The sequence below is a fragment of the Oncorhynchus clarkii genome, chromosome 28 (genome assembly GCF_045791955.1).
Source record: "Oncorhynchus clarkii lewisi isolate Uvic-CL-2024 chromosome 28, UVic_Ocla_1.0, whole genome shotgun sequence".
Classification (NCBI taxonomy): Eukaryota; Metazoa; Chordata; class Actinopteri; order Salmoniformes; family Salmonidae; genus Oncorhynchus; species Oncorhynchus clarkii.
Window position 1 is genome coordinate 8,610,750 of NC_092174.1, and position 27,273 is coordinate 8,638,022.

Genomic DNA, 27,273 nt, shown 5'->3' on the forward strand with positions numbered 1-27,273 from the left:
CGATGGGACAAGACTACATACAACTACAAATTGGGGAGAGAAAAAAATACAAAATAAAAATTATTTGTAGTGACTGGGTGTATTGATACACCATCCAAAGTGTAATTAACAACTTCACCATGCTCAAAGGGATATGCAATGTCTGTTTTTTGTACCCATCTACCAATAGGTGTCCTTCTTTGCGAGGCTTTCAAAAACCTCCCTGGTCTTTGTGGTTCAATCTGTTTGAAATTCACTGCTCGACTGAATGTGTGGGGTACAGAGATGAAGTATTCATTAAATAAAATCATGTTCAACACTATTATTGCACATATGCAACTTATTAAGTGACTTCTAAAGCAAGGGGTTGAATACTTACTGACTCGAGACATTCCAGCTTTTCATTTTTTATTCATTTGTAAACATTTCTATAAACATAATTCCACTTTGACATTATAGGGTATTGTGTGACACTATCTCAATTTAGTCATTTTTAAATTCAGGCTGTAACACAACAACATGTGGGAAAAGTTTCTAAAGGCACTGCAGATAAGAACACGTCCGAAATTGAACCAAAGTCAGCATTAGCTTGAAGAGTGGTGGCGTCAATCAACTTTTCATTCAAACAAGCGACACATAAATAATACAAAGAAATCTTTCATTTCAATAAAAGTTCAAAGGCTCACAACTCTTCATCTTACCAAGCAAACACAAAGGAGTGCTTTGCCTAGTTCTGGTCAGTTATTGCTATTTGTGCTTAATAATTCACAAACGCTCTTGACAGTCTATCACATTTAGCTCATTGAGTTAGCAGCAGGAATGTACAGGCTTGTTTCTGAGACATTAACAAATGTCCATGAACCATTTCAGGTGTATCAGTTTCAGTTTTAGCATTTGCTTTTAGTGTTCCAGTATTTTCAGTGGATTTCAGTATTCAAGTTGCAGTCTCTGTTTTAATATATTCTTTCAACCATATTTTAATCTACTTGAGTGCCTACTGTACATGTTCCTGTCATAGTCACAAAAGGAACAGCACTCATTTAGCCTAGCTAGCGTACACTAACCAAGATCAAATGATGAAGTGCTTGAAAATGGGGAAACCTCTACTCAACTAGGGAGGCTATTGAAAATGGGGAAACCTCTACTCAACTAGGGAGGCTATTGAAAATGGGGAAACCTCTACTCAACTAGGGAGGCTATTGAAAATGGTGGCTGATAAAAAGTCAATGCAAACAGATGATTCTATAGAGTATTCACTCAAATAGAGAGACATTATTCAAACCACTACTAGTCCCTCATGGCTATGGTCAACTTATACAGAGAATACCATTTCTCTTCATTCACATGGAGTAAAACACACTGAATAAACAGTTGTTTATATACAGTGTTTTCGGAAAGTATTCAGACCCCTGGACTTTTTCCACATTTTGTTTGGTTACAGCGTTATTCTAAAATGGATTAAAATGGTTTTTTCCCCTCAATCTACACACAATCCCCCCTAATCACCAAGCAAAAACAGGTTTTTAGATTTTTTTGCTAATTAAAATATCACATTTACATAAGTATTCAGACCCTTTAGTCAGTACTTTGTTGATGCACCTTTGGCAGAAATTACAGCCTCGAGTCTTCTTGGGTATGACGCTACAAGCTTTGCACATCTGTATTTGGGGAGTTTCTACAATTCCTCTGTTCAGATCCTCTCAAGCTCTGTCAAGTTGGATGGGGAGCATTGCTGCACGGCTATTTTTAGGTCTCTCCAGAGATATTCGATCGGGTTCATCCAGACATAACGCTTGGCATTCAGGCCAAAGAGTTCAATTTTAGTTTCATCAGACCAGAGAATCATGTTTCTCATGTTCTGAGAGTCTTTAGGTGACATTTGGCAAACTCAAAGCAGGCTGTCATGTGCCTTTTACTGAGGAGTGGCTTCCTTCTGGGCACTCTACCATCAAGGCCTGATTGGTGGAGTGCTGCATAGATGGTTGTCCTTCAGGAAGTTTCTCCCATCTCCACAGAGGAGCTCTGGAGCTCTGTCAGAGTGACCATCAGGTTCTTGGTCACCTCCCTGACCAAGGCCATTCTCCCCCTATTGCTCAGTTTGGCCGGGCAGCCAGCTCTAGGAAGAGTCTTGGTGGTTTCAAACTGTTTCTATTTAAGAATGATGGAGGCCACTGTGTTCTTGGGGACCTTCAATGCTGCAGAAATGTTTTGGTACCCTTCCCCAGATCTGTACCTTGACACAATCCTGTCTCGGAACTCTACAGACAATTCCTTTAATCTCGTGGCTTGGTTTTTGCTCTGACATGCACTGTCAACTGTAGGACCTTATATAGACAGGTGTTTGCCTTTCCAAATCAAGACCAATCAATTGAATTTACCACAGGCAGACTCCAATCAAGTTGTAGAAATCTCAAGGATGATCAATGGAAACAGGATGCACTGGAGCTCAATTTTGAGTCACATAGCAAAGGGTCTGAATACTTATGTAAATAAGTTATTCGTTTTTATTTTTTAATACATTTGCAAACAATTCAAAAAATCTGTTTTCACTTTGTCATTATGGTGTAGATTGCTGAGATTTAAAAAAAATGATTTAATACATTTTAGAATAAGGCTGTAACGTAACAAAATTATATATTATATGCTATAGAATAAAAGTTGTGTGATTAGGCCTAAACTAGTTAGTAAAGGAGAACAGCCATACAAAATACTACTCTGTCTGGTTGAGGTACTTTTTGTAGGCTTGTTTATTGTCATCCTCTTCTTTCAATCTCTTACGAGCAGATTTTTCCATTTCCAGCAGTTTCACATACAGGACCTCTGACATGTCGTCATCGATGTCCATCTAAAAAAACAGAAAACACCAAAGTCATGAGAAAAAGGCTAGATAACAACACTTTTTTTTCTATCAAATAACATCGACTTAAAACCCCTTTTAAAATTTTATTTAACTAGGCAAGTCAGTTAAGAACAAATTCTTATTTACAAGGACAGCCTAGGAACGAACGGTGGGTTAACTGCCGAGTTCAGGGCCAGAACGACAGACCTTGTCAGCTCGGGGATTCGATCTAACAACCTTTCGGTTACTGGCCCATTGCTTTAACCACTAGGCTACCCTGCCGCCCCAAAAGCAAGAACAACCCTATCAGACCGAAACAGCAATATAGAATCTGTTCACAACTTTAATATTACAGATGCTTATCTTGGGGCCTAGCTTTCTATCGTGTTTGCTTACTGTCTTTTGAATATGATTTGGTGCGTGTGTGTGTGTGTGTGTGGGGGGGGGGGGAATATTATTAAATGAAGACTGTGAAAGACACTCACTTGTCGAGGCTGCGTGTAGTTGCTCCCCATGCCTGACGTCAAACTGTGATACTTTGCCCTCGGATCCAGGGACTCAGTTTTTTTCAGAAACAGCGAGTGCTATTAAAAGGCAGGATGACATATCAGATTATGAAATATGACTCAGATGTATTATCTAAACATTTCAAGCTGTTGAGAGTGACATTTTCAACCGTAAAAGCATCTACCGGGTAAACACCGGGTAAACACACAAAAACCATCAGATAAGCATGGCTAGAGGGATAATGCAGTAATACTACGAATATACCGCAATGTTTGTTGTAAGGACGCAGTGGTAATTAACTGTAAAATACTAAGAAAATACTAATTTCATATTTAAAATATTCTTATGCTGTAAAATACCCAATAATTGTCAAAACAGATCAAAGATGCAGAATGTAAAAACAAGTTAATTGATGGTAACATTACATAAAAAAAGACGATACACGTTGGGTTACCCAGACACAGATTCTGCTTTTTAGTTCAGGAATAAGCTTTTGACATGTAACCCGGGAAACCAGCCCATAAATATGTACAATATTAGATGTTAATATGTAAATAATACATATCTGAACTGTTTAGATTGGTTTCTGAGAGGCATACCAATGCTCCAGCTCCATTGTGCGGTGTCAGTGTGAACGTGTTGGTGAAGATTCGTATCTGTTCATGAAGACAAACATGTTGAGTAACAATACAAGTTGTACTTATGAGATTTTCTGATGATATCACAAGACCACAACAAATTATGTCAAAACAGTAAAAGAAGACTGAAGAGTAAAAAAACAACTTACAAGATACATGATGGGCATGATGAGGGTCCAGAAGAAGGAGGGGAGGATGCCATAGGTAAGATTGGTCATCACCAGCCCTGGACAAATCACTGATGAGTACAGCCCCTGTCAATCGTGTAAAAAAAAAAAAAAAAAAAAAAAAAAAAAAAAAGGATCATTATTGATTATCTGATACATGTACTGACTTTTGAGGTAGAGTTTGACTAAATATAAAATGTCATGCAACTTGACATTATGAACAAAGAGAGGGGGCAGCATTCACAATTCCATTAGGATCTAGCATAGACAATCCAGTCTCTCACCAGGCCAGGACCCAGAATGGACCCACCACAACCCACCAGTTGCTCCTGAATTATGATTAAGGGTAAATCATAGTTCACAGACGCTGAGACGCAATAGTCCGGCATCCCATTGTGACATAGCTACGCTTCTCTTGAGACCAACATCAGTGGGGGACGCACAGCCCGAACGCGTACCTCCCACAACCAACTAACCCTAACCAATGCGACTCCGCTACGCATCCTCTATTCATTTGAACGTGTTGACAGTTGGAGAAATTGCTTGAGTTGCTCTGAGAATGTGAAAAGTAAGCCAACGGTCCAATATTCTAGAAGACTGCTGTGCGTACACATGCAAAATTTGGAATATGAAGAAGCCTTTAGGGAAACACAGCCAGGTGCAACTGAATAAGTGTGTACCTAACCTAGTACACATCTCTTGCAAGGATCCAAAATGGATCTGCCACAACCCACCAGTGGCTCATAGCCCAATACTGCCATGTGTAACTGAGTAAACATGTTGGCTCACCTGGCTGTTGTTGTGTCTGTTGAGGGCAAGGCTGATGAGGTCGGAGGCATACTTGGAGGACGCGTAGGGCTCGGTCCCCAGTTTGTGCTGGACATCGTCTAGACTGAAGGCCGAGCGTCTGGCATTGCTGGACGAAGTCCACACTACCCGGGAGGTCTGACCAGCCTGGCAAAGGATAGAGTCTAGCTCCCTGACCTGGAACATAGAGACGGAAAGTATGACAATGTTTGAAGGGACAGATAACCTGAACCAATGAGACAGCTGGGCTCCAGACTGCGACCATTTAAATCGCATTTTGCGACCCTTTGACACCGCATTGGTGCGAGCCACACATTGTACACTAAAAACTTCCTATTTTTTAGGAGGCTAAAACCATGAGTTGGTCAAACAGTAAATTCTCATTATTCCTGTAATGAAAGTCTCCATCCTGCCCCTGTACCTGGCCTGCTGCTGTGTCGAGCGAGCCACTGCTTTCCCGGAGTAAAAAATGTTCCGGAAGAAGAAGAAAAGTTTTCTGATTGTATAACATTTAAAAATCCAATTGCGGGGAAAACAGGGGGACCATTAGGCAATGCGAGCATGGGGAAGGGAGTGTGAACAGTGCGGAACCTAAGTTGGGGAAAGCTTAACTTTTGCATAATACTCTGTGATATCGCGGCACTATTGAACAATCGAAGTTCACTGTAGCTTCCAGCCCCTACTGGATTGCTAGCACCCACAGTAGGGCGTAGCTTGACGAAATACAAGTGCTAGTTAAATTCATTTAGGCTACTAGCAGTAGGTATTATATTTAGTTAGTGATCCAGCTAATGTGTTTTGGATTTCCACTTACTCAGTTGGGGAATTACCCCAAAATAAACTTGCATATGATATTAGTGCACATAAAGATTCATCTCTATTGAACAATGAAAATCATAAAGTTCTGGAGCCAAATTTTAACAGTAAAATATAACAACAATAGCAACAATTCTTCTTAAAATGAAGCACATTAATCCACTTTACAACCGTTGTAGCATACCTGGCATACATATACAGTGCATTCAGACCCCTTGACTTTTCCCACATTTTATTATGTTATAGCCTTATTCTAAAATTGATTCAATAAATAGATATGTTTCTACAGCATGATTGGAGTCCACCTGTGGTAAATTCAATTGATTGGACATGATTTGGAAAGGCAAACACCTGTCTATATAAGGTTCCACAGTTGGCAGTGCATGTCAGAGCAAAAACCAAGCCATGAGGTCGAAGGAACTGTCTGTAGAGCGTCGAGACAGGAAAGTGTCGAGGCACAGATCTGGGGAAAGGTACAAAACAATGTCTGCTACATTGAAGATCCCCAAGAACACATTGGCCTCCATCATTCTTAAACGGAGGAAGTTTGTAACTACCAAGACTCTTCACTCAGCCAAATTGAGCCATCTGGGGAGAAGGGCCTTGGTCAGGGAAGTGACCAAGAACCCGATGGTCACTCTGACAGTGCTCTAGAGTTCCTCTGTGGAGATGGGAGAACCTTCCAGAAGGACAACCATCTCTGCAGCACTCTACCAATGAACCATCTCTGCAGCACTCCACCAATGGTAGAGTGGCCAGACGGAAGCCACTGCTCAGTTAAAGGCACATGACAGCACGCTTGGAGTTTGCCAAAAGGCACCTAAAGACTCTCAGACCATGGGAAACCAAGATTGAACTCTTTGGCCTGAATGTGTCACATCTGGATGAAACCTGGCACCCTGCAAACAGTGAAGCATGGTGGTGGTGGTAGCAGCATCATGCTGTAGGGGTGTTTTTCAGTGGTAGGGACTGGAAGACTAGTCAGGTATGAGGAAAAAGATGAACAGAGCAATGTACAAAAGGAAGCCTTGATGAAAACCTGTTCCAGAGACCTGAAAATAGCTGTGCAGCTACTCTCCCCATCCAACCTGAGACAGTCCCCAAATGCAGGTGTGCCAAATTGGTAGCGTCATACCCAAGAACCGAAGGCACTGCAGGCGGCGTGTGAGTTTCAAGTTTTGGGAGGCACATTTTACAATACAAATGCACCTTTATAATAAAGCATTCCATGCATCATGGAATTTTCACTTATGTAAGATAGCCTACTATTCATAATGTGATGAGTAGATTGGATAGTCATAATTTAGGCTAATAACAGAACTCAATCACTGTTTGAAAAAAAACGTTCAATGCATGGCTGAGCACGTATTGCGTAGACCTTGGCGATATCAGATATATTTCTTCTTTCTTTGCATGGAAAAAAATGTGGCCTTTTAAACACATTTCATGCAATTCTACTACATTTTATATGACTGGAGACATTAGCAGAATATTTTTTAATACAACAAATTACAAGGTAGCCTACTCTGCTGACACTGACAAACAGATCAATAAAAATGACGTTGTCCATATAATAGAAGGGGAGACACATAGAATATGACGTCCATCTAGTCTCTTCATTGTCTTATCTTTACAGCAATGACCATTTGCTTTCCAAACTATGTTTTCCCTCAACTCTATTATGCCTGGCTTGGCCTCTCTACTTTTCACAGACAGTTACAACTGAACAATAACCTGACAAAATATGTTTTTTTTTTAAAGTAATGATCGTCTGTGGCCAAATCATGTTTTAGCAGCCTATTTTGAATTATTTATTTATTTTTGTATAGACAGGCGTAGGCTAATTAGGCTATATAATTTTGGCAATTTAATTCAATTTACTTTAGAGAAAGCTTAGCTTCCCCTAGTCTTATGGACGCACTGCCTAAGCCTGCATATTAAAAAAACATAACTGCACATAACCTCCATTTGCTATGTTTAGGCTACGGATTACATTTTTTTTGTGGGCCATTCCAATCAAAAATAATGCCAACACATACATTCCTGTTCAAAAGTTTGGGGTCACTTAGAAATGTCCTTGTTTTTTAAAGAAAAACAGTCATTTACAACATTAACAATGTCTACACTGTATTTCTGATCAATTTGATGTTATTTTAAATGGACAAAAAAAAAAGTATTTTCTTTCAAAAACAAGGACATTTCTAAGTGACCCCAAACTTTTGAACCGTAGCGTATATTAGTAGGCTATACGTAAAGACCAGATTAAAGATTAAGAATAGTCTGATGGGTGTGAATATTATCAAGTGCTTGTCAAATTGTGAATGAGAGACTGATGAAGTGTGTGCAGCCTGCGCAAGAAATAGAGCAGAGCTTATGCCTCTTATCATTTGTCACGGCTAGCTGAAGGACTGGACCAAGGTGCAGCATGGTAAGCGTACATTTGAACTTTATTTAAAAATGACGCCGACAAAACGAAGAACAAAAAAAAACAACCGTGAAGCTTTGGGCTATGTGCCCTGAACAACTACAAAGTATCTTCCCACAAAACAGGTGGGGGAAAAGGGTTCCTAAGTATGGTTCTGAGAACCATACCAGGCCAAGACATAGAAATACAAAACATAGAAAAAAGGACATAGAATGCCCACCCTAGTCACACCCTGGCCTAACCAAAATAGAGAATAAAAAGCCCCTCTGTGGCCAGGGCGTGACATCCTTAGAGTCGCATCATGCAGCCTTAGAATGTATAAAAAAATCTGAACACATAGCCTAACATTTGTATCACAACTAAATTTCTATAAATAACTAAATAAAGCATTTAGGGAGGAACTGTTTCTTTGTTAACCACTCAACACAGAATAGCCGCATGTATGCAGTCCCTCTGAAATTATTTGAAGCCTACCCTTTATAATTTATTTAGGAACACTACATGACCAAAAGTATGTGGACACCTGCTCGTTGAACATATCATTCCAAAATCCTGGGCAGTAACATGGAGTTGGTTAACCCTTTGCTGCTATAACAGCCTCCATGTTGGAACATTGCTGCAGGGACTTGTTTCCATTCAGCCACAAGAGGATAGGTGAGGCCGGGCACTGATTTTGAGTGATTAAAACAGACTTGCAGTCGGCGTTCGATGGGGTTGAGGTCAGGGCTCTGTGCAGGCCAGTCAAGTTCTTCCACACCTATCGACAAAACATTTCTGTTTGGACCTCACTTTGTGCACGGGGGCATTGTCATACTGAAACTGTTGCCACAAATCGTCTAGAATGGCATTGTATGCTGTAGCGTTAAGATTTCCCTTCACTGGAACTATAGGCCTAGACCGAACCATGAAAAACAGCCCCAGACCATATTCCTCCTCCACCAAACGTTACAGTTGACACGATGAATTCGGGCAGGTAGCGTTCTCCTGGCATCCGCCAAACCCAGATTAGTCTGTCGGACTGGCAGACGGTGTAGCTGATTTATCACTTTCCCACTGCTCCAGAATCCAATGGTGGCAAGCTTTACAACACTCCAGCCAACGTTTGGCATTGCGCTTGGTGATCTTAGGCTTATCGGCCATGGAAACCCATTTCATGAAGCTCCTGACAAACAGTTATTGTGCTGACGTTGCTTCCAGAGGCAATTCGTGAGTGCTGCAACCTAGTTTATATACAGTGGGGCAAAAAGGTATTTAGTCAGCCACCAATTGTGCAAGTTCTCCCACTTAAAAAGATAAGAGGCCTGTAATTTTCATCATAGGTACACTTCAACTATGACAGACAAAATGAGAAAAAAAATCCAGAAAATCACATTGAGGATTTTTAATGAATTTATTTGCAAATTATGGTGGAAAATAAGTATTTGGTCAATAACAAAAGTTTATTTTCCACCATAATTTGCAAATAAATTCATAAAAAATCCTACAATGTGATTTTCTTTCTCATTTTGTCTGTCATAGTTGAAGTGTACCTTTGATGAAAATTACAGGCCTCTCATATTTTTAAGTGGGAGAACTTGCACAATTGGTGGCTGACTAAATATTTTTTTGCCCCACTGTACCTGTCAGCAACGGGTGTGGCTGAAATAGCCGAATCCACTATTTTGATAGGGTGTCCACATATATATACAAAAGTGTATATGTGTGTGTACAGTGCTTTCAGAAAGTATTCAGACAGCTTGACTTTTTCAAAAATGTGTTATTCTAAAATGGATTTAAAAAATGTTTATCATCAATCTACACACAATACCCCTTCATGACAAAGTGAAAACAGGTTTTAAGAAATGTTTGCAAATGTATTAAAAATAAAAAAACAAAAATATGTTTCACGTAAGTATTCAGACCCTTTGCAATGAGACTTGAAATTGAACTCTGGTGCATCCTGTTTCCATTGATCATCCTTGAGGTGTTTATACAACTTGATTGGAGTCCACCTGTGGTAAATTCAATTGACTGGGCATAATTTGGAGAGGCACACATCTGTCTATATAAAAGGTCCCACAGTTGAGGATTTTTTTATTTTTTTAATTTTAGAATAAGGCTGTAACATAACAAAATGTGGAAAAAGTCAAGGGGTCTGAATACTTTCCAAATGCACTGTATGTGCAATTGTAGGCCTATTCTTCATACTATAAAATAACATAAAATAATGCCATGGAATCCTAAGCAAATATTGTCTGTTAAATGAACTTTTAGGCTGAGAGAGGCTGGACTGAGGGCTCTTAGGCCTGTTGTAAAGGCACGTCCTCACCAGACATCACCGCCAACAACGTCGCCTATGGGCACAAACCCACCGTCGCTGGACCAGACAGGACTGGCAAAAAGTGCTCTTCACTGACGAGTCGCGGTTTTGTCTCACCAGGGGTGATGGTCGGATTCGCGTTTATCGTCGAAGGAATGAGCGTTACGCCGAGGCCTGTACTCTGGAGTGGGATCGAGTTGGAGGTGGAGGGTCCGTCATGATCTGGGGCAGTGTGTCACAGCATCATCGAACTGAGCTTGTTGTCATTGCAGGCAATCTCAACACTGTGCGTTACAGGGAATACATCCTCCTCCCTCATGTGGTACCCTTCCTGCAGGCTCATGCTGTCATGGCCCTCCAGCATGACAATGCCACCAGCCACACTGCTTGTTCTGTGCGTGATTTCCTGCAAGACAGGAATGTCAGTGTTCTGCCATGGCCAGCGAAGAGCCCGGATCTCAATCCCATTGAGCACGTCTGGGACCTGTTGGATCGGAGGGTGAGGGCTAGGGCCATTCCCCCAGAAATGTCCGGGAACTTGTTGTAGGTGCCTTGGTGGAAGAGTGGGGTAACATCTCACAGGAAGAACTGGCAAATCTGGTGCAGTTCATGAGGAGATGCATTGCAGTACTTAATGCAGCTGGTGGCCACACCATATACTGACTATTACTTTTGATTTTGACCCCCCCTTTGTTCAGGGACACATTATTCAATTTCTGTTAGTCACATGTCTGTGGAACTTGTTCAGTTTACGTCTCAGTTGTTGAATCTTGTTATGTTCATACAAATATTTACACATGAAGTTTGCTGAAAATAAACGCAGTTGAGTTTATCATGTTTCTTTAGACCTGTCTAAAATAAATAATAGATTTATTGTGATGGTGTGGGCTATATTAAATGGATTTATTAAACTTAAATGTCTTTATGTAGATGTTCCCAAGGTCCGCATCAATGGCTTGTAGGCTATGTGTGAAAGCCAGGAGATGCTAAATGTGTTTATGTTAATTAACGGTTAATTACCATGAGATGGCAGCTATTTGCATGGCAATCACCGGCTGACAAAATGTAATGACTGCCACAGCCCTATTACCATCCCAGTAATGATACCAATTTGTTTCGATTGCGTGACGCTGCAAAATAATTGTGTGCGACCAAATCATGGGCTGTTGTCACAAACTGAAAAACTTAGAAAATGTTAGTCTGGAGACCTGGACAGGTAAGATTACTCTCTCATATATGGTAGGTTACATTTGGACTTTTTTTGTCTTTGCGTCTTGTGGAAAATGAATAAAATACGTTTTCAATTGGGAATCAAGAAATATGATGAGTGAAATTACCCCAAGAACTGTGAAAAAGTACATGACAGTAAACTTTGCTAATGAATGCCTGGTTTGATTGAATTCCAGCCCTTGCCTGTCATCTGTCGTGTCCTATCACTGAGACTGTCTAATGCCAGTCCAAGGGACTAGAGAGTAAGGTGCATGGACGGTACAGCATGGAAACAAAATGGACCAGATAGAAACAAACGTTTAATAGTTAATGGCATGAGTCTCTAGAGGTTACCTGTTACCTGTTACTGTGAGCTGGGTATCATTTTCTCTGTGGTTCTGAAAAGTAGATGAGTTTTTAAAGTTTCCAATACCTTTGTGCTTTTCCTTTAACAAAGGTGCCAAGTCAAAAAGCAACTTATCTATTTGAAAATGGCCAATGTGGCATCAATAGTAGTCCCAAAATTGACACACAAAAAAAGTGTAAGTAGGAGAACTTGAGTCATAATGTCAGTGTTTTCCAAAAAATAGTTGTGAGATTTAAGGAATCCTGGAAGTCACAGTTTTCCTTGGGTTGGCTTTAGATTTCAATCGTGCCCACATGCCTACTACGAGACCGCTACTTTGCAGCACCCCCAAAAATATATCATTGATTAGGAGCACATCAGCACATGACCCGGCATTTGCAAAGCCATTAGTCATGCAATCGCTTGTTGAAAGTAAAGTGGCTGTATGGGATATTTTAACTATGGTGAGTAAAGAGGAACACACAACCAACATAACACACCTACATCATACCAAAACCTCAACACAACTCTCGTTATGGCTTCTATCATTTCTTACTAAGGACATGGAAAAGCGAGGCGAAATCAGTGAGTTCAGACCACCTTTACGTTTTTCCTCACCATGTGACCATGAAACCTGACCAAGGAAAACTCCAGGCCCTATCCCTTAGTTATCCCTTAGTTGTAACAGGGGACCGGGTCAGGTTACGTAGGTAACGTGGCACTAACTAGCTTATGTTTTAATTTCCAGGCTTTGTTTCCATTTGAAACAAACCTCTCTGTGTTGAGAAACATTACGATACGATAGGATAAAATAAGATAAGTGACTTACCAGCACAAAGTGTCCAAACAGGTTTGTGGCGAACACTTCCTGTAGTCCATCTTTGTTGACACGGTCCTGCTGGGTCAGGAGGCCCTCTGCTGTGGCAAACATTTTGACGACGTTGCTGAAGCACAAAGATGACATCACATCAGAGCACAGGGCAACGCTAAACACTTACTAGACATATATATCTGAAGCGTTAAGTTCAAACTTTTTCAGGGGGTCAAATGGAAACTTGGAGTCTAGTTGTGAGAGAATTAAAGGTGCCTCGAAGAACCTTATGGGTTCTGGTGGAACCTTTCCAGTTCAAAAAGGTTAATTGAGGAACACTTCTGAAAAGGATCTTCGAGGAACCCCTGTGTAAAGTTTAAAACCAGAACCTTTTTGTCATATGATGGGTTAAATTTGGAACTTTTTAAATAAATTATTGTAGAGATGGCAGCCTATCAGATTGGAGATGTGGCTTATTGGCGGTGTGGCTTTTTGGCCACCCGTTAGGGTAAATGTCATTATGTTAAGATTCTACACTGCAAATTTAAACTTTCCTTTAATATTTATGCAGATTACATATTAAAATATAATATTAACATTGCTGATTACACATAGTAATACGTGTATTTATTTTATTTAACTAGGCAAGTCAGTTAACTTCTCTAGGGTAGGGGGTAGCATTTGGAATTTTGGATGAAAAGCATGCCCAAATTAAACTGCCTTCTACTCAGGCCCAGAAGATAGGATATGCATATAATTCATAGATTTGGATAGAAAACACTCTAAAGTTTCCAAAACTGTTAAAATAATGTCTGTGAGTATAACAGTGGCAGGCAAAAACCTGAGAAAAATCCATTCAGGAAGTAGGAAGTTTTTGTTGTTGTAGTTTTCTATTCAATGCCATTACAGTATCCATTGAGTTAGGACTCAAATGTCAGTTCCCATGCCTTCCACTAGATGTCAACAGTCTTTAGACATTGTTTCAGGCTTGTATTCTGAAAAATGAGGGAGTAAGAGCAGTCTGAATGAGTGGACCCTGCCGTGTCACAGAGCTTTTTCATGCACACGACCGAGAGAGTGCCTTTCTTGTTTACCTTTTATATTGATGACGTTATTGTCCGGTTGAAATATTATCGATTATTTAACCAGTTGAGTCTATGGGGGCGCTATTTCATTATTGGATAAAAAAACGTGCCCGTTTTAAGCGCAATATTTTGTCACGAAAAGATGCTCGACTTTGCATATAATTGCACAGCTTTGGAAAGAAAACAGTCTGACGTTTCCAAAACTGCAAAGATATTATCTGTGAGTGCCACAGAACTCATGCTACAGGCGAAACCAAGATGAAACTTCAAACAGGAAATGAGCAGAATTTCTGAAGCTCTGTTTTCCATTGTCTCCTTATATGGCTGTGAATGCACCACGAACGAGCCTGCCCTTTCTGTCGTTTCTTAAAAATGTCTGCAGCATTGTGACGTATTTGTAGGCATATCATTGGAAGATTGGCCATAAGAGACTACATTTTCCAGGGGTCCGCCCGGTGTCCGTTGTCTAAATCGGTGCGTAATCTTCAGGTGCGGGCATTTTCTTCTGGGATTCAGGAGAGAAAGCACACTTCCACGAACGATATATCATCGAAGAGATATGTGAAAAACACCTTGAGGATTGGTTCTAAACAACGTTTGCCATGTTTCAGTCGATATTATGGAGTTCATTTGATGACTGGATTTTCGTTTTTTTTTGGTAGCCAAACGTGACGCACCAAACGGAGCGATTTGGACATTTGCTATCTAACAGAGTCTCCTCATTGAAAACATCTGAAGTTCTTCAAAGGTAAATGATTTTATTTGAATGCTTTTCTGTTTTTTGTGAAAATGTTGCCTGCTGAATGCTAACGCTAACGCTAAATGCTACGCTAGCTAGCTACTGTTACACAAATGATTGTTTTCCTATGGTTGAGAAGCATATTTTGAAAATCTGAGATGACAGTGTTGTTAACAAATCAAATCACATTTATTTATATAGCCCTTCGTACATCAGCTGATATCTCAAAGTGCTGTACAGAAACCCAGCCTAAAACCCCAAACAGCAAGCAATGCAGGTGTAGAAACAAAAGGCTAAGCTTGAGAGCAAGCATATTTATTTCATTTCATTTGTGATTTTCATGAATAGTTAACGTTGCGTTATGGTAATGAGCTTGAGGCTGTATTCACGATCCCGGATCCGGGATGGCTAAGTGCTAGAGGTTAAGCTAAAAACAACCTCAGGCTTGAATATAAACATGGTTTGACATGTTTCTATGAACTTTACGGATACAATTTGGACTTTTGTCTCCCTGTTGTGACGGTGTTTGAGCCTGTGGATTACTGAAGAAAACGTGCAAACAAAACAGCGGTTTTCGGATATAAAGAGACTTCATCGAACAAAAGGAACAATTATTGAAAAAATGAATGTCTTCTGAGTGCAACTCCCGAGATTAGGCTGGCAATACTATAGTGCCTATAAGAACATCCAATAGTCAAAGGTATATGAAATACAAATGGTATAGAGAGAAATAGTCCTATAATTCCTATAATAACTACAACCTAAAACTTCTTAACTGGGAATATTGAAGACTCATGTTAAAAGGAACCACCAGCTTTCATATGTTCTCGTGTTCTGAGCAAGGAACTTAAACGTTCGCTTTCTTACATGGAACATTTTGCATTTTTACTTTCTTCTCAAACACTGTGTTTTTGCATGATTTAAATCAAATTGAACATGTTGTCACGACTCCGACCGAAGGTGGCTCCCCTTCCCGTTCGGGTGGCGCTCGGCGGTCGTCGTCGCTGGCCTACTAGCTGCCACTGATTCTTTCCTCCCCCTCCTTATGTGTTTATTGAGTACACCTGTTTTGAGTTGGGTATAATTAGTGAGGCTTTATTAGTCAGCCGGCCCGCCTGGTTCTTTGTGCGGGATTAATTATTGTGACCTTCTGTTTTGTGTAACTTGTGTGCACGTCTGTGGGTTACGCGTTTCCCATTTCGTGGGTTTTGCTGGACAGTTTAAGTCCCCGTGTTTGGGGCGTTTGTTTTGTTATACGCCCTGAGTTTTCGTGGGGTTGGCTTATGTTCGCCGTTTTGTGCATTAAATTAGCACTACCCTGAACTCTCTGCTTCCTGCGCCTGACTTCTCACCCACTACACCCAGAATGTTACAGTTGTATTATTTGTTTGAGACTAAATAGATTTGTATTTGTGTTATATTAAGTTAAAATAAAAAGTGTTCATTCAGTATTGTTGTAATTGTCATTATTATAAATATATAGAAAACATATTTTAAGAAAATGAAGAAAAAAAAAAAAAATATATATATATATATATATATATATACACACAGTGCCTTGCGAAAGTATTCGGCCCCCTTGAACTTTGCGACCTTTTGCCACATTTCAGGCTTCAAACATAAAGATATAAAACTGTATTTTTTTGTGAAGAATCAACAACAAGTGGGACACAATCATGAAGTGGAACGAAATTTATTGGATATTTCAAACTTTTTTAACAAATCAAAAACTGAAAAATTGGGCGTGCAAAAATTATTCAGCCCCTTTACTTTCAGTGCAGCAAACTCTCTCCAGAAGTTCAGTGAGGATCTCTGAATGATCCAATGTTGACCTAAATGACTAATGATGATAAATACAATCCACCTGTGTGTAATCAAGTCTCCGTATAAATGCAACTGCACTGTGATAGTCTCAGAGGTCCGTTAAAAGCGCAGAGAGCATCACGAAGAACAAGGAACACACCAGGCAGGTCCGAGATACTGTTGTGAAGAAGTTTAAAGCCGGATTTGGATACAAAAATATTTCCCAAGTATTAAACATCCCAAGGAGCACTGTGCAAGCGATAATATTGAAATGGAAAGAGTATCAGACCACTGCAAATCTACCAAGACCTGGCCGTCCCTCTAAACTTTCAGCTCATACAAGGAGAAGACTGATCAGAGATGCAGCCAAGAGGCCCATGATCACTCTGGATGAACTGCAGAGATCTACAGCTGATGTGGGAGACTCTGTCCATAGGACAACAATCAGTCGTATATTGCACAAATCTGGCCTTTATGGAAGAGTGGCAAGAAGAAAGCCATTTCTTAAAGATATCCATAAAAAGTGTCGTTTAAAGTTTGCCACAAGCCACCTGGGAGACACACCAAACATGTGGAAGAAGGTGCTCTGGTCAGATGAAACCAAAATTGAACTTTTTGGCAACAATGCGAAACGTTATGTTTGGCGTAAAAGCAACACAGCTGAACACACCATCCCCACTGTCAAACATGTGGTGGCAGCATCATGGTTTGGGCCTGCTTTTCTTCAGCAGGGACAGGGAAAATGGTTAAAATTGATGGGAAGATGGATGGAGCCAAATACAGGACCATTCTGGAAGAAAACCTGATGGAGTCTGCAAAAGACCTGAGACTGGGACGGAGATTTGTCTTCCAACAAGACAATGATCCAAAACATAAAGCAAAATCTACAATGGAATGGTTCAAAAATAAACATATCCAGGTGTTAGAATGGCCAAGTCAAAGTCCAGACCTGAATCCAATCGAGAATCTGTGGAAAGAACTGAAAACTGCTGTTCACAAATGCTCTCCATCCAACCTCACTGAGCTCGAGCTGTTTTGCAAGGAGGAATGGGAAAACATTTCAGTCTCTCGATGTGCAAAACTGATAGAGACATACCCCAAGCGACTTACAGCTGTAATCGCAGCAAAAGGTGGCGCTACAAAGTATTAACTTAAGGGGGCTGAATAATTTTGCACGCCCAATTTTTCAGTTTTTGATTTGTTAAAAAAGTTTGAAATATCCAATAAATGTCGTTCCACTTCATGATTGTGTCCCACTTGTTGTTGATTCTTCACAAAAAAATACAGTTTTATATCTTTATGTTTGAAGCCTGAAATGTGGCAAAAGGTCGCAAAGTTCAAGGGGGCCGAATACTTTCGCAAGGCACTGTATATATATATATATATATATAGTGGGGCAAAAAAGTATTTAGTCAGCCACCAATTGTGCAAGTTCTCCCACTTAAAAAGATGAGAGAGGCCTGTAATTTTCATCATAGGTACACTTCAACTATGACAGACAAAATGAGAAAAAAATCCAGAAAATCACATTGTAGGATTTTTAATGAATTTATTTGCAAATTATGGTGGAAAATAAGTATTTGGTCACCTACAAACAAGCAAGATTTCTGGCTCTCACAGACCTGTAACTTCTTCTTTAAGAGGCTCCTCTGTCCTCCGCTCGTTACCTGTATTAATGGCACCTGTTTGAACTTGTTATCAGTATAAAAGACACCTGTCCACAACCTCAAACAGTCACACTCCAAACTCCACTATGGCCAAGACCAAAGAGCTGTCAAAGGACACCAGAAACAAAATTGTAGACCTGCACCAGGCTGGGAAGACTGAATCTGCAATAGGTAAGCAGCTTGGTTTGACGAAATCAACTGTGGGAGCAATTATTAGGAAATGGAAGACATACAAGACCACTGGTAATCTCCCTCGATCTGGGGCTCCACGCAAGATCTCACCCCGTGGGGTCAAAATGATCACAAGAACACACAAGAACAGAGCAAAAATCCCAGAACCACACGGGGGGACCTAGTGAATGACCTGCAGAGAGCTGGGACCAAAGTAACAAAGCCTACCATCAGTAACACACTACGCCGCCAGGGACTCAAATCCTGCAGTGCCAGACGTGTCCCCCTGCTTAAGCCAGTACATGTCCAGACCCGTCTGAAGTTTGCTAGAGAGCATTTGGATGATTCAGAAGAAGATTGGGAGAATGTCATATGGTCAGATGAAACCAAAATATAAGGAAAGAATGAATGGGGCCATGTATCGTTGAGATTTTGAGTGAAAACCTCCTTCCATCAGCAAGGGCATTGAAGATGAAACGTGGCTGGGTCTTTCAGCATGACAATGATCCCAAACACACCGCCCGGGCAACGAAGGAGTGGCTTCATTAGAAGCATTTCATGGTCCTGGAGTGGCCTAGCCAGTCTCCAGATCTCAACCCCATAGAAAATCTTTGGAGGGAGTTGAAAGTCTGTGTTGCCCAGCAACAGCCCCACAACATCACTGCTCTAGAGGAGATCTGCATGGAGGAGTGGGCCAAAATACTAGCAACAGTGTGTGAAAACCTTGTGAAGATTTACAGAAAACGTTTGACCTCTGTCATTGCCAACAAAGGGTATATAACAAAGTATTGAGATAAACTTTTGTTATTGACCAAATACTTATACCAAAACTTTCCACCATAATTTGCAAATAAATTCATTAAAAATCCTACAATGTGATTTTCTGGATTTTTTTTCCTAATTTTGTCTGTCATAGTTGAAGTGTACCTATGATGAAAATACCAGGCCAATCATCTTTTTAAGTGGGAGAACTTGCACAATTGGTGGCTGATTAAATACTTTTTTGCCCCACTGTAAATAAAAAGAAGAAATAGGCCGATTTAAATCGGTATCGGCTTTTTTGGTCCTCCAATAAATTGGTATCGGCGTTTAAAAATCTTCATTCGTCGACCTCTAGTACAGGTGCATCAATGCTGGGACCGAGAGACTGAAAAACAGCTTCTAACTCAAGGCCATCAGACTGCAAAACAGCGATCACTAACTCTGAGAGGCTGCTGCCTACATTGAGACCCAATCACTGGCCACTTTAATAAATTAGTCACTTTAAAACAATGCCACTTTAATAATGTTTACATACAGTTGAAGTCAGAAGTTTACATACGCCAAAGCCAAATACATTTAAACTCAGTTTTTCCACAATTCCTGACATTTAATCGAAGTAAAAATTCCCTGTCTTAGGTCAGTTAGGATCACCACTTTATTTTAAGAATGTGATATGTCAGAATAATAGTTGAGATAATTATTTATTTCAGCTTTTATTTCTGTTATCACATTTCCAGTGGGTCAGAAGTTTACATATACTCAATTAGAATTTGGTAGCATTGCCTTTAAATTGTTTAACTTGGGTCAAATGTTTCGGGTAGCCTTCCACAAGCTTCCCACAATAAGTTGGGTGAATTTTGGCCCATTCCTCCTGACAGAGCTGGTGTAACTGAGTCAGGTTTGTAGGCCTCCTTGCTCACACACGCTTTTTCAGTTCTGCCCACAAATTTTCTATAGGATTGAGGTCAGGGCTTTGTGATTGATGGCCACTCCAATACTTTGACTTTGTTGTCCTTGAGCAATTTTTCCACAACTTTGGATGTATGCTTGGGGTCATTGTCCATTTGGAAGACCCATTTGCGACCAAGCTTTAACTTCCTGACTGATGTCTTGAGATGTTGCTTCAATATATCCACATAATTTTCCTTCCTCATGACCCCATCTATTTTGTAAAGTGCACCAGTCCCTCCTGCAGCAAAGCACCCCCATAACATGATGCTGCCACCCCGTGCTTCACGGTTGGGATGGTGTTCTTCGGCTTGCAAGCCTCCCCCTTTTCCTCCAAACATAACGATGGTCATTGTGGCCAAACAGTTCTATTTTTGTCCCCATGTGCAGTTGCAAACCGTAGTCTGGCTTTTTTATGGCGGTTTTGGAGCAGTGGCTTCTTCCTTGCTGAGCGACCTTTTAGGTTATTTCAATATAGGACTCGTTTTACTGTGGATATAGATACTTTTGTACCTGTTTCCTCCAGCATCTTCACAAGGTCCTTTGCTGTTGTTCTGGGATTGATTTGCACTTTTCGCACCAAATGACATTAATCTCTAGGAGACAGAACACGTCTCCTTTCTGAGCAGTATGACAGCTGCGTGGTCCCATGATGTTTATACTTGCATACTATTGTTGTACAAATGAATATGGTATCTTCAGGCGTTTGGCAATTGCTCCCAAGGATGAACCAGACTTGTGGAGGTCTACAATGTTTTTTCTGAGGTCTTGGCTTATTTATTTTGATTTTCCCATGATGTCAAGAAAAGAGGCACAAGGTAGGCCTTGAAATACATCCACAGGTACACCTCCAATTGACTCAAATTATGTCAATTAGCCTATCAGAAGCTTCTAAAGCCATGACATAATTTTCTGGAATTTTCCAAGCTGTTTAATGACACAGTCAGCTTACTGTATGCATCTTCTGACCCACTGGAATTGTGATGTAGTGAATTAGTGAAATAATCTGTCTGTAAACAATTGTTGGAACAATTACTTGTGTCATGCACAGAGTAGATGTCCTTAACCGACTTGCCAAAACTATAGTTTGTTAACAAGAAATTTGTGGAGTGGTTGAAAAACGAGTTATACAACATTAATCATATGTATATACTGTATTTTATACCATCTATTGTACCTTGCCTATGCCACTCGGCCATCGCTCATCCATATATTTATATGTACTGTACATATTCTCATTCACCTCTTTAGATTTGTGTGTATTAGGTAGTTGTTGGGGAATTGTTAGATGACTTGTTAGATATGTTAGACATCCCTACTAAGCCACACCTCCACCCCAAGGTTCCTCCAGGAACCCGTTGCTACATTGAACCATTAAAGGTTACTTCAAGAACCCTTCAAATAACCAAAGGTGCAAATATGAACCATTGACTAGAAATGGTTCCTTGAGGAACTGCAGGGGTTCCTTGAGAAATTAAATGGTGCGTGTTTGAGTAGAGTACGGCATGAAGGCCTTACCTAGAAAATAGGCCCTTGAAAAAGGCTTTGATGTCAATCTGTGGATTTGGCATGATCCCGGCATTAAGGTATAGGTAGTCCAGTCTGTTGTACCTGTGAAATGAGTATTAGTAAAAGTATTTATTGATGTCACATTGAAAAGGATGCAAAGTACGTATGCATTTGTGTGTGTGTGTGTGTGTGTGTGTGTCTATACGTATATGTGTGAGGGGTTAACTGGGTAATGACTATTACTTCTACTGTGTGGCAGCACAGACCACCTAGCGGACAGAGACCATATCCAGATGTGTTTGTGTGTGTCAGCGTCGGTGCTGTTTATATATATATATATATATATATATATATATATATATATATATATATATATATATATATATATATATATATATACACATATATACATATATATATACATACACTGCTCAAAAAAATAAAGGGAACACTTAAACAACACAATGTAACTCCAAGTCAATCACACTTGTGAAATCAAAGTGTCCACTTAGGAAGCAACACTGATTGACAATACATTTCACATGCGGTTGTGCAAATGGAATAGACGACAGGTGGAAATTATAGGCATTTAGCAAGACACCCCCAATAAAGGAGTGGTTCTGCAGGTGGGGACCACAGACCACTTCTCAGTTCCTATGCTTCCTGGCTGATGTTTTGGTCACTTTTGAATGCTGGCGGTGCTTTCACTCTAGTGGTAGCATGAGACGGAGTCTACAACCCACACAAGTGGCTCAGGTAGTGCAGCTCATCCAGGAAGGAACATCAATGCGAGATGTGGCAAGAAGGTTTGCTGTGTCTGTCAGCGTAGTGTCCAGAGCATGGAGGCGCTACCAGGAGACAGGCCAGTACATCAGGAGACGTGGAGGAGGCCGTAGGAGGGCAACAACCCAGCAGCAGGACCGCTACCTCCGCCTTTGTGCAAGGAGGAGCAGGAGGAGCACTGCCAGAGCCCTGCAAAATGACCTCCAGCAGGCCACAAATGTGCATGTGTCTGCTCAAACGGTCAGAAACAGACTCCATGAGGGTGGTATGAGGGCCCGATGTCCACAGGTGGGGGTTGTGCTTACAGCCCAACACCGTGCAGGACGTTTGGCATTTGCCAGAGAACACCAAGATTGGCACATTCGCCACTGGCGCCCTGTGCTCTTCACAGATGAAAGCAGGTTCACACTGAGCACATGTGACAGACGGGACAGAGTCTGGAGACGCCGTGGAGAACGTTCTGCTGCCTGCAACATCCTCCAGCATGACCGGTTTGGCGGTGGGTCAGTCATGGTGTGGGATGGCATTTCTTTGGGGGGCCGCACAGCCCTCCATGTGCTCGCCAGAGGTAGCCTGACTGCCATTAGATACTGAGATGAGATCCTCAGACACCTTGTGAAACCATATGCTGGTGTGGTTGGCCCTGGGTTCCTCCTAATGCAAGACAATGCTAGACCTCATGTGGCTGGAGTGTGTCAGCAGTTCCTGCAAGAGGAAGGCATTGATGCTATGGACTGGCCCGCCCGTTCCCCAGACTTGAATCCAATTGAGCACATCTGGGACATCATGTCTCGCTCCATCCACCATAGACTGTCCAGGAGTTGGCGGATGCTTTAGTCCAGGTCTGGGAGGAGATCCCTCAGGAGACCATCCGCCACCTCATCAGGAGCATGCCCAGGCGTTGTAGGGAGGTCATACAGGCACGTGGAGGCCACACACACTACTGAGCCTCATTTTGACTTGTTTTAAGGACATTACATCAAAAGTTGGATCAGCCTGTAGTGTGGTTTTCCACTTTAATTTTGAGTGTGACTCTAAATCCAGACCTCCATAGGTTGATACATTTGATTTCCATTGATACGTTTTGTGTGATTTTGTTGTCAGCACATTCAACTATGTAAAGAAAAAAGTATTTAAATAAGAATATTTCATTCAATTCAGATCTAGGATGTGTTATTTTAGTGTTCCCTTTATTTTTTTGAGCAGTGTGTATATATATATAATTATTATTTATTTTTTATGAGCATGGTGTTATTTCTATTACAGCATATTGGATGACTATCATTCATTTTCCATTCACCCAGCTCAATGTAACATTGATAGGTTTAGGCTACTACATGACACTTTAATTTTCCCTTTGCCCATCACGAGGTTTCTACAACCTAGCCTACGAATGAAAGTTTCCAATGCAGGTGCACATGTCTAGAGACAAATTTGTAGTAATTAAGGTGACAGACAGTGACACATTCAATACCACCTTGCACACTTTTGTCTGCATCTAGCTGATCTAGAATATTCTGGTAAGTTTATCCCATTTTCATTCAGTTTGCTTCCATTTAAGAAAGTTATTTCAAAGTGCTCTCCTCCTCTCACCTTTTCCCTTCGCTTGTGGACTTCAGTGCACAACACAAAAGCTGCCTGTGTCTAGGCGAAAAAAACCTTTCCAAGCCAAACCTTCATTTCATAACCACCACACACAGCCTACATCATTGTCACTATATTAGCTAAAGTCAACATAGCTACTAGAACTAACATGTTAGTAAACCAGCTACAATCACGCAGTACAGTGTATAGCAAGCAGTTTAGCAGTTACACATGTGGGCCCAGTGGCAATAAATTAATAAAAAATGTTGAAGAAAATAATTTGTTCAAAACTGTTAAACTATTGTTTCTCTCTGTCTTGGAGTCAACTACTCACCACATGTTACGCACTGCACTGCTAGCTAGCTGTAGCTTATGCTTTCAGTACTAGTTTAATTATCTGATCCTTTGATTGGGTGGGCAACATATCAGTTCATGCTGCAAAAGCTCTGGATAGGTTGGAGGACATCCTTTGGAAGTTGTCATAATTACTGTGTAAGTCTATGGAAGAGGGTAAGAATCATGAGCCTAAAATGTTTTGTATCGAAGTCAATGTGCTCAGAGGAGGATGGAAAATACAGTGGGGCAAAAAAAGTATTTAGTCAGCCACCAATTGTGCAGGTTCGCCCACTTAAAAAGATGAGAGAGGCCTGTAATTCATCATAGGTACACTTCAACTATGACAGACAAAATGAGAAGAAAAAAAATCCAGAAAATCACATTGTAGGATTTTTTATGAATTTATTTGCAAATTATGGTGGAAAATAAGTATTTGGTCACCTACAAACAAGCAAGATTTCTGGCTCTCACAGACCTGTAACTTCTTCTTTAAGAGGCTCCTCTGTCCTCCACTCATCACCTGTATTAATGGCAACTGTTTGAACTTGTTATCAGTATAAAAGACACCTGTCCACAACCTCAAACAGTCACACTCCAAACTCCACTATGGCCAAGACCAAAGAGCTGTCATAAGACACCAGAAACAAAATTGTAGACCTGCACCAGGCTGGGAAGACTGAATCTGCAATAGGTAAGCAGCTTGGTTTGACGAAATCAACTGTGGGAGCAATTATTGGGAAATGGAAGACATACAAGACCACTGATAATCTCCCTCGATCTGGGCCTCCACGCAAGATCTCACCCCGTGGGGTCAAAATCATCACAAGAACGGTGAGTAAAAATCCCAGAACCACACGGGGGGACCTAGTGAATGACCTGCAGAGAGCTGGGACCAAAGTAACAAAGCCTACCATCAGTAACACACTACGCCACCAGGGACTCAAATCCTGCAGTACCAGACATGTCCCCCTGCTTAAGCCAGTACATGGCCAGGCCCGTCTGAAGTTTGCTAGAGAGCATTTGGATGATCAATAAGAAGATTGGGAGAATGTCATATGTTCAGATGAAACAAAAATAAAAAAATGTGTTAACTCAACTCGTCGTGTTTGGGGGACAAAGAATGCTGAGTTGCATCCAAAGAACACCATACCTACTGTGAAGCATGGGGGTGTAAACATCATGCTTTGGGCTGTTTTTCTGCAAAGGGACCAGGACGACTGATCCGTATAAAGGAAATAATGAATGGGGCCATGTATCGTGAGATTTTGAGTGAAAACCTTCTTCCGTAAGCAAGGGCATTGAAGATGAAACGTGGCTGGGTCTTTCAGCATGACAATGATCCCAAACACACCGCCAGGGCAACGAAGGAGTCGCTTCGTAAGAAGCATTTCAAGGTCCTGGAGTGGCCTAGCCAGTCTCCAGATCTCAACCCCATAGAAAATCTTTGGAGGGAGTTGAAAGTCTGTGTTGCCCAGCAACAGCCCCAAAACATCACTGCTCTAGAGGAGATCTGCATGGAGGAATGGGCCAAAATACCAGCAACAGTGTGTGAAGACTTACAGAAAACATTTGACCTCTGTCATTGCCAACAAAAGGTATATAACAAAGTATTGAGAAACTTTTGTTATTGACCAAATACTTATTTTCCACCATAATTTGCAAATAAATTCATAAAAAATCCTACAATGTGATTTTTCTGGATTTTTTGTCTCATTTTGTCTGTCATAGTTGAAGTGTACCTATGATAAAAATTACAGGCCTCTCTCATATTTTTAAGTGGGAGAACTTGCACAATTGGTGGCTGACTAAATACTTTTTTGCCCCACTGTAGCTGTCATTCGGCTACACCATGGTGCTACCCCAGAGAGTGCTGTTGAGGCTACTGTAAAACTTAATTGCAAAACAGTGTGTTTTAGTCAGTTATTTGGTGACGTGAATATACTTTGTATAGTTTTATCTAAAAAGCATCACTTTTTTAATGTTTCACTTTTTACATTTTTCTGAAATTCACTGAGTAGGATGGTCTTCCCCTTCCTCCTATGAGGAGCCTCCACTAGTGTGTGTATGGTATGTGTGTGTGAGGTGTTAACAGGGTAATGGTCTATACCTAGCCTTGACCTTGTGGGCGGCATGGAGAACCGAGCGGACAGAGCCTACATCCAGGTGCAGCAGGTCTATTTGGGCGTCGGGGTGAGAGGTCAGCAGAGCGGAGCGGGCCGCCTCAGCCCTCTGCATGTTCCTGCAGGCCAGACACAGCTGCAGCTGACTGTCCTCATAGAGCAGCCGCTCACACAGGGCTAGGCCGATGCCACTGTGGAGATGGAGAGGTCATAGATAGGAGATGACATATACTGTAGGAGTAGGACACAAACGCCCTCATGTACACATGTGGTGCATGCATTGCACGCACACACAAGCTTATTTTAATTCCATAGGTCAACTGTTATTACACAGTCAGTGGACAATCAGTGAATCATAGACAGTTTATGGATTTGTCAGACTAAATGACAACATGCTGGCTTGAGATAGAGTACAGAGTAACTTGGCTATTACCGCACTAGCTTCATTACAAGTGAGACATGTGAATGTAACTTGGCAGTATTTCCACTAACAGCAACTTTGTCAACATGTAGCCTACATTTTCCACAATGTGACGTTACAACGCCATATTGCGTCAAGTGGTCCTTCATTTGAAACGTTGTTGCAAATGTTTACCCTAACATTTTTCAAACACATTAATTCTCCGACAGGCAGTGATTGGCAAAATTGTATCGCATTAATAACGTTATCCAATCACATCAAGTAGCCTAGACAAGATTACCTGCAGTGACAGTCAGACGATTTATGAATAATGTACGTTGCCTACCTGTTCGCACCGGTCACTAAAATCACTTTCTCCATGATGGCTCTTCTTCAAATGTTGGAAACTGGTGAAAGTTAAGAAGATAACAGAAAATAATACTATCAATGTACAACACTCTGGTCCGATGTTATGAACACAACGATAGCCTATGCAGACACTGCTACATGGTGTGATTGGATG

The 27,273-nt window shown here is 41.0% G+C and overlaps 1 protein-coding gene across 2 annotated transcripts; it reads right to left on the bottom strand.

Annotated features, from left to right (window-relative positions):
* Window positions 1-370: 370 nt before the first annotated feature.
* Window positions 371-27,272, bottom strand: LOC139386641 (hydroxysteroid (17-beta) dehydrogenase 7). Of its 2 annotated transcripts, XR_011629087.1 has the most exons (10): window positions 27,097-27,272; window positions 26,338-26,541; window positions 21,537-21,629; window positions 12,862-12,976; window positions 4,920-5,114; window positions 4,113-4,217; window positions 3,925-3,981; window positions 3,304-3,402; window positions 1,119-2,824; window positions 374-1,080 (listed from the first exon to the last, which is right to left on the bottom strand). XR_011629087.1 is itself a non-coding variant. In XM_071132390.1 (9 exons), the coding sequence occupies exons 1-9, from the start codon at window positions 27,129-27,131 to the stop codon at window positions 2,690-2,692; spliced, it is 1,038 nt and encodes a 345-aa protein (XP_070988491.1). In that variant the 5' UTR covers window positions 27,132-27,268; the 3' UTR covers window positions 371-2,689. The 2 variants fall into 2 exon arrangements, 1 of the variants encoding a protein (XP_070988491.1); XM_071132390.1 differs by having other exon boundaries at window positions 371-2,824; window positions 27,097-27,268.
* Between the last annotated feature and the right edge of the window lies 1 nt (window position 27,273).